Source organism: Lipophrys pholis, assembly GCF_963383615.2.
Source record: "Lipophrys pholis genome assembly, chromosome: 7".
NCBI lineage: Eukaryota > Metazoa > Chordata > Actinopteri > Blenniiformes > Blenniidae > Lipophrys > Lipophrys pholis.
In genome coordinates this window covers 26,598,227-26,606,903 of record NC_137638.1, presented here as the reverse complement: position 1 = coordinate 26,606,903, position 8,677 = coordinate 26,598,227, and the positions used below count along the sequence as shown (strand labels likewise).

General features: G+C 43.1%; 1 protein-coding gene across 1 annotated transcript; it reads left to right on the top strand.

Annotated features, from left to right (window-relative positions):
• The first annotated feature begins 264 nt into the window (after window positions 1-264).
• On the top strand, window positions 265-8,019 carry atad1a (ATPase family AAA domain containing 1a). The gene is made up of 10 exons (XM_080468333.1): window positions 265-325; window positions 1,171-1,371; window positions 1,474-1,572; window positions 1,677-1,797; window positions 2,470-2,670; window positions 4,169-4,275; window positions 4,363-4,452; window positions 4,720-4,770; window positions 4,990-5,162; window positions 7,060-8,019. Exons 2-10 carry the CDS (start codon window positions 1,198-1,200, stop codon window positions 7,187-7,189), a joined length of 1,146 nt encoding a protein of 381 aa, XP_080324459.1. The 5' UTR covers window positions 265-325; window positions 1,171-1,197; the 3' UTR covers window positions 7,190-8,019.
• The last annotated feature ends 658 nt before the right edge of the window (window positions 8,020-8,677 follow it).

Genomic DNA, 8,677 nt, shown 5'->3' with positions numbered 1-8,677 from the left:
AGTTTGCATGTTCTCCCTGTGTGTGCGTGAGTTTCCTCCAGATACTCTGGTTTCCTACAACGATGGATGGATGGATGGATGGATGGATGGATGGATGGATGGATGGATGGATGGATGATGTTTAGGCCTGACTGTGGATGTGCAGGTTCTGTCCATGGTGCTGATAAGTTTATTATCTGTGTGAAAGCTCTGCCATCTAGTGGCAGACTGCAAGCTGGAACAACTCTCTCCGGAACCTTTGTCCAGTGTTCTTTGTTTACACTCGAGTCACTTACCACGCTGCACTCCGTATGCATTTTGATGCATCGCTTCGCTTTCTGTTTCAGTAAGTGTCGCTACATTTCTCTTTTTTTCCTCTTCAAGCTGTCTCATATCCCAGTCCTCCACCGCAAGGTGACAGTTTAAACGACCTTACTTGTGTGATACTAAAAGTGTGTGACGTTGTAGTGCCAATTCGATGCTTTTCAGTCGGATTTGGGTTAGCTTGAGGCTAATCTGAAATGCTAAGCTGTGAATTTATCAGACGTATTAACTGACAATGTGAACAAATTGCAGCTATTTGTGACTCGGCAACGTCGTGTTTGTGTTGAACATAGAAGCAGAACCTGATATAATCTCGTATTAGGGAAAATAAGGTTTCAAATGAGCCTGATTAGCCTCTTGAGCAGCTGTCGTTCACATATAACGGTTATCAGAAAATATGGAGGAGATCAAATGAGATAACGTATTTTCTCTTTCACCTATTTTATGCTCCTGTTTTCCTTTTCTACAACTATATCATAAGGGAGTTATTAATGAGAGAAATTCATTAAATTACAATTTTTATTTCTGGGTCACACCCTTGATAGAGTTCTTTTAATTTGAAGTGTTCAACCTTCCTAAATTATTGTGCGTAATGACCCCAAATCTCTGATCAAGTGCTGTAATCCTATATTTTTATTCTGTCACTGGACAAAAAGTATTACAAAGTGCAAAGTAACCTCAGATTGTCCACGGCTTCATCCTTTTGGGTTATCGGGGCACAGGAGCCAATCCCAGATAATCCAGATTGTTGAATTAAGCAATCACACCGCAGAGCACCGAGTTACGATTCTACCGCTCATATTTGACCTCCTGTCTGAGTTATAACAAACTTTCTTCTTGCCTCAATTTTGTTCCCTCCTCATCCAGCCAATGGACTGACGCCAACCAGCGGAGATGTTGCTCAAAGATCTTCCCAGGGAGGCCCTGTTACGGCCGTTATCCAGGAATGAGGTGGTCGGCATGTTGGTGAGGTTGACCATATTCGGCGCAGCCACCTACTACAGCATCAAATGGGTGGTGGACGCAATGGACCCTACCTCCAAACAGAAAAGCCAAGCCAAGAAAAGGGTACGTTGAACATCAGCCTGTCAGTGGCGTTTCTCTGCTGCCAGTGATCATCAGACAGCGTTTTACACGTCATTCTCAAAAAATCTGTTGTTCACACTTCAGGCAGAGCTGCTGATGAAGAGGATCGGTGTCGAGGGCGTCAAACTAACAGAATACGAGATGAACATCGCGTCTCATTTAGTCGATCCACAAACGATGAAGGTAACGTCTGTATCTTCATTATATGACACTGAAATGATCTATATCTTTATGTGCCCTCTATCGTAGCGCAGACTTTTTTTCTTTTCTTTTATATTGCTTCATAGGTAACCTGGAGAGATATAGCAGGTCTGGACGAGGTTATTAATGAGCTTCAAGACACAGTCATCCTGCCCTTTCAGAAAAGACACCTGTTAGCTGGATCGAAACTTTTTCAGCCTCCTAAAGGTAACGCAGTCGCAGAAGATAGAGGAATGTTAAGCTGCATAATGATTAAAGCGTCAACATGAGCACTCAGAACTATGACTGTCTGCCTTTATAATCACAAGTCTTTAATTTTTTTGCATGAACCTGAACAAAAGAGAAGAATTAACCTACATTTTGACTCTGCTCTTTTCATAGCGCCGGCCCATAGTTTGATGACAAATTAATAAATATCAGAACCAAGATTCAAAGACTGAGTGACAAATTACAGCTATCAAAAGCTACAGCTCTGGCGGCATTTCCGTTTAGTCATTCTGTTCATCATTATTGTTCAAAAAACCATTGAGTCATGTTCCAAAAAGTCTATCTGACAAGATTCTTCCTCTTGGCAGTGTGACAATGGAGGAGCACTTTAAGAAACGCTCTAGTTAAAGGGAGGATTTTTTATTTTCACTTTTTGGCACGAAGCTTGACAAAAAGCTTCAAGATGGTTTATCCTCTGAATAAGCTGCTTTGGTTTTTGTGACTTAAATGTTTTATTTGTATCATGCAACCTTTAGAAAGTATACCTCTGGGATGTAGTTGGTTCAGAGTGAGTTTCTTATGAATCACAAAGTCTCCAAACAAGAAAAGTGTTATTAATGATCCGAAGTGGAATTGAAGGAATCAGTGAGTCACAGTTTTCTGTCCCTGCAGGGGTTTTGTTGTTCGGCCCTCCGGGATGTGGGAAGACCCTGATCGCCAAGGCAACAGCCAAAGCCTCGGGGTGCAAGTTCATCAACCTTCAGGCCTCCACGCTGACAGACATGTGGTACGGAGAATCGCAGAAGCTGACCGCGGCGGTCTTCTCTCTTGCAGTCAAAATCCAGCCCTGCATCATCTTCATCGATGAGATCGGTGAGGGTCTGAAAATGTTTTGTCAATATTGTGTTTCTCATCTGCTTTAGCTGGAGGATTGAGATCCCCATGAAATGAAAAGTACATTGCCCAAGTTCTGACCTTCAGTTTGTGGACTAAACTCTTATCTGCACCAAATAACAACAAAGTAAAACAAAGAAAAGAACTGGAGTTAACACAGCAGCCACATAACCACATTATGGCAAATTTGGATTTCATGCTTTTGAGTGCTTTGGCTGATTTATTTTTAAATGGAGAAACCTCCAACATTTAATGAGTGAAATGGGAGGAGGAAGTGTAAACCATACTTTGGCATTTTGTTTGCAATGTTTCCTCATTTTATTAATAAAAAAAAAAAGCAACCATGTTTGAAAATATGTTGGATATAATTTACATTGCACAGGAAAGAATTGGTCTTTATGGTGCACCGGGGCTGGAAATTTATTTATTTTATTTTAAATGTGATACTTAAAAAAACGCATTAACCGTTAAATATGGAGAATAGTCCGCGTCATGGCAGATAACCATGCCGACAGGGTGGCCCTCAATTCTGAACAACTAAAATAAGAAAAGCATACTATAAAAGAAATTCCTTTAAATATCAGAAATATGAAAACCATCAGCAGAAGAGTGAATTTCATGAGATAATAATGGATTTAAAGAAGATTTATGCGTGAAATGAAATCATGCTGCTGTTCTCACATCATCACTTCGTCAGAGTGTCTCAGCTGCTCCAACACCAGCATGAGCTCTGAGATTTCTCCTTAAATCATCTGAGTGCGTAATGCTTAGATGTCATTCACGTCTGGAACACACCTCTCTGTTTGGATATATAGAATCTTCCTTTAAGCTGGTATCGTTTCATGGGGTCATTCAATACAGATGTTCCTTTAACGCTTCAATTAGGTTTTTTCCACAACCAGATAGATTGAGATTCATTTGTCAGGTTTGTCCACAGTGTTGATAATAAACGCTTTCGTTCTTGGTTTTGCTTTACTTGATGACAGGACAGTAATAATCAGATTGAAGACTGTTAGAAGGCCGTTTAACTCTGCCAGCTGTTTGGAATAAGGCCCTGCATGTCTTTAATACCGAATGTGATGATCCTCAGACCTATTTTCAAATGTCAGGATCCTCTGTTTTTCTGCAATTTCTCTTGGGATCAATCAGTCTCCATATGCTAATCAGACTTTATGACAAGTCGCAGTTGATGTGAATTACACTCTTGGATGAGGTCTCGTCAAGCATCAGCTTTGAGGTCTCAGAGGGATGAAGCTAACAATGGACAAAGGCAGAGTACACGCTAGAAAGGTCAGCGATCCATCACCGGGTCGACACAAAGAGACAGACCGTCACACACACTCACATTCACACCTGCTGAGAATTTACAGACACCATTTAGCCTCAGATCTGTGTTTGTGGGCCGTGAGGTCTCCGTCTGTCTGGAGTGAGTTTAGTCGAAGCGTCATGTTGTCTTCATGTTGGTCTCGTGTGTCAGATTCATTTCTGAGGAATCGCTCCAGTCTGGACCACGAGGCCACAGCCATGATGAAGGCCCAGTTCATGAGTCTGTGGGACGGCCTGGACACCTCCTCCACCACCCAGGTGACAAAACCAGAGCTCCACCTCCGCCCGTGGTTCATCAATACATTTTGCCATATCGTGTTTCCATGTTGACCCTTTTGATCGCAGGTGATGGTGATGGGAGCGACCAACAGGCCGCAGGACGTGGATCCAGCCATTCTGCGCAGGATGCCCACCACTTTTCATGTTGGCCTGCCAGTAAGACTCTCCGGAAGATATCCAGACTGTATTGTATCTGAGGAATCTTCACTTATATTTCCATTTTCTAAACATACCAAAATAAATTTATTGAGGTAAAATTCAGTTGAAAATATAGTAATTCTGAACCTCCTGCCCCTGGTGCCTCTCTCTCTTTCATAATAATTGGCAGATGGAGTGTTGAGGGTTAATTGAGGCTAATTGATTGGTGGTTTTTACTTGAAGCCTTTATAATGAGATATTTGATCCTTCTTGTTTTCTTCGCAGAGCACACGGCAACGACAAGATATCTTGAGGCTGATTTTAGCCGGTGAAAACGTAAGAGTGCCTTGTCTTCTTCCTCGCCCTTTAAATGAATTATTGTCTTTATTTGTTCTCTAAATATGTCACTCCGGTGTTTTCTCTGCCAAATCGCGTTGAAATAAGTGCGATCGCCGCCGGAACAGTTGACTGGCGGCATCGAATGCTGCTTAAAGACTTGTGGCGGCATAATTCTATCAAATCGTCTCACGTCACTCGCCCGGCTTTTCCACACAGCTGAGCAACGCCATTAATCTGAAGGAGATTGCCGAGAAGACGGAGGGCTACTCCGGGAGTGACCTCCGGGAGCTCTGTCGTGACGCCGCCATGTACCGGGTCCGCGACTACGTCCGCAAGGAGCAAATGAGGCAGATCGCCCAGCAGCTCCGGGACGGCCCGGAGGAGGAGAGGTATGACTCACATGCAAACACCCACCAGGCCTGAGAGTCCTCGTGTGTGTGTGTGTGTGTGTGTGTGTGTGTGTGTGTGTGTGTGTGTGTGTGTGTGTGTGTGTGTGTGTGTGTGTGTGTGTGTGTGTGTGTGTGTGTGTGTGTGTGTGTGTGTGTGTGTGTGTGTGTGTGTGTGTGTGTGTGTGTGTGTGTGTGTGTGTGTGTGTGTGTGTGTGTGTGTGTGTGTGTGTGTGTGTGTGTGGATACGTCACGCCACATTTCACTCAGCTGTGTCATTGATGAATAGAAATGAGCACAGAAATATAAACACCAGTCGTGACACTAATCAAATCATTTTCAAGGTAATTCTCTACATTAAACTTCAAACACTATTAAAAATGTAGTATTGTTGATTTTTTTATTTTTTTTTTAGAAACAAATGTGAATAAACAGGTATGAAAGGCTCATGGAAAAGGTTTTATAAAAATATCTGATCCATGTAACCCATTCTTGGGCTGTTGCTAAGCGACTATTGAAATCCCCGTTGCAGCGAGGCTGGATCGCCCAGCGAAGATGAAAAAAGTAGTTTTCACTTTCAATTTCAGAACTCTTGAGTGAAAATAGCTCATTTCTGATCCAGCGCTGCAGTTTAGAGTTTGTGACGAGTGTTTAGGGGGGGGACGTGAACGCCGAAGGCTCTCCACAGACGCGCAGCCTGAGATTAGCTCTCGGTAATCAATGCAATGAGTTCATCCTGTGGTCTTTCCACAAATGAGGAGGAGGATGATTAAGATAAACACGAGCGTGAACGCCGTGCGTGTGTATCGGAGTCAAAAATCCATGAATATTTAAATTAATCTAAATCGATGTGAATACATAAGAAGGAGATTAATTCATACCACATGTGCTGGATATTTTCTGGCTGCGGTGGAAGAGCAGGTCGACCTATAATCCCAATCCCGAGCATGGCCACTCTTAGAGGGGATCATCGATCTGCCAGGAGTTTGATTCAAAGTGCTCAGCAAGACCCTGCCCGTGTTCCCGTCCCCATTTTATCTCAGCGGTGTGTGAGCACCGGTCATGGCGGCCGTCGTGAAGTAAAGAAGCTGCTTTTTAAAAAGAGTGCAGCGGTGACGGTACAACCTCGGGAAGATCGTGTTGCAAAGTTAATAGAAGTTGAAGGAATTTAACAGATTTTGTAAATGTAGAACCACCAAACCCGAATGAGTGCAGGAGTCACATTCACCACTGCTCTGTGGGGTTTTTTTAAAGATACTTTTGTGTGGAAGGAGCAGAAAGGGTTAAAAACAAGCTCCTTCAATTAAATGTAGTTTTCTCAATCGGTGATATTTAAGGGTTGTTATGTCCTTGGTTGGTGTTTGTTATTTGAGGAGATCTCAAATCAACCCAGCATGCACTGAGGGATTTTCAATGACATTACAAAATATTGTTTTTCATGAGCAATGACCCAAAGTTATCAAAACTTAAAAAACATTACGAAATCTTTGTGTGTAAAAAAAAGAAGAAAAGCTCAGTTCATTGTTTGAATATATTCCAGTAACATTTTGTCTTTCTATTCACTGTTTATTGTCGAATTGTGACTAAATGACATGAATTTTTCTTCAAACAAACAATGTTTAGTTACAATTTAGAGTTTGTTTGCTTCTAATGCCAAACATGAAGGTTGTCGCCATAGCCGCTAAGGAAATGGATGAACTTTGGATTGAAACTTGGTAATATAACCGTTTTAAAAGCGTCAGATTAGAGTCTAATGTTCCACCGTCTGTTCTTGTGTCTATGGTTTGTTTATGCGTCATTTCCCGCTGGTGCAGTATTTCACTATTTGTTGTGTGATACACTGAAATCCACGCAGTGAGACGTCGCTCCCCTCCTGACCTCCTGTGTCTTTTGGCTGCAGCCCGGTGGATGAAGAGCGGCTGCGGCCCGTCACCCAGCTGGACCTCCTCTTCGGCCTGGACAAGATGAAGGAGTCGAAGCGAGCCACGTCCTTCATGGCGCCCAGCGTGGCCGAGGTCCCTCTGGACTGAACTCCAGGCACCCAGCGTTTCTTTTCTTCCGTTTGTCCACCATGTCGTTCCGGCTCACCAAGCACAGACTTTGGCGTCGTGTCGTTGGAGAAGCCGCGGCCATTTTGAACTTTATTTATCCCGGTGGGAGTTGCTGTTGTTGTTTTTTTCGGCGCATGTTCCTATATTCAGCACAGCCCCGCCTCCTGTTCACAGTTCCACCATATTGAAATATGTTCTGTTCTCTGGACCCTGGAGAGGTTTTAATAAAAGGCACTGTAAGTTTGTGTAGCCGGAGGTACAGAATAATCATCATAAACGTTTAACATTTCCAATAAGCTCTTCGTATTCCAACTTCAGCCCCTGCTCATTGTTCAAAACAAAACGAACCTGCGTGGAGCCAAGAAGAGTCTTTGGTGGTTGTTTCACCTCTTCATGCTCTGGGCAGGCGCTTGTCTTCAACCTCCTCTTTGCCGTCTTTCAGGTCCTTCTGTGTGATTTGATGCTTCTTCATCGTTTCCTCTGGTCACTCCTACACGACCCTGTAGATCAGGGGTGTCAAACATGAGGCCCGTGGCCCAAAAACCGGCCTGCAAGATGCTCCAATCCAGCCCGACAAACCAACACAATGGAAAAAGATTGAAAGAAAACATTGAGTCTTTTAACGGATTTCTTAAGAGTATTTCTCTTAAGAGAGAAACAAAACAGACCCGAGTTGAGGGATCAGTCGTCTGCGGGAGTTTGTAAAAGCGAGACAACGGTTTGTTTTGGGGACGTTTCACTGGTTTCATTACGATGGATTTATGTTGAGATTATTTTCAGTCCTAATTGTTTGGTTTTGCGCCACAACGAAGAAAAAGTTAAAATTTAAAGGTTATTATGGAACTACTTTGCTGGTGGACTTAGGCTGCATGTGGCTAAAATGTGTTTGACACCCCTGCTGTAGATCGTCTTCATGCTCTCGTTGGTCCTTTGGTCTTTGTCTTTTGTCCGTTTTAGCCGTTCCGTCTCGTTTCCTCTCTGATTTGACTGACATCAGTTTAATCATGCAAAAAAGTCCTTTCCTTGGGTGATTGTTGAGCAGAGTAACAAAGTTACTTTTATTCTTATTGGGGGCCTAAAAATCAAACATTTCAATCAATCTGTCAACATCAAAATCTTGGTCGTTGCTGTTTTTTATTTTTATTTTTTGAATCTAATCCTGAAAGGATTCTTGATCTAAACTTGTGCCAATGCCCCCCCACCCCCACCCCCCCGGGGTCAAACCGGGGTATTTCTCTTGACACTCACGGTTGCACCTTCAAGTCCTTCACTGGCGGCGGTCTGGGTGTTTCATTTCATCTCCCGAAGGCCTTCCACACATCTTCTCCCTCTCGGGTCGGTGTAGTTGTGTGGAGTGACGGGAAGGAGACACTCAATCATCTGTGCCGCAGAAGAAAATAGAAAAATAGCACAGGTGCTTTTTAGTATTCCGTAAGTCACACGGCGTGTTTACAGCAAACGTTGTTT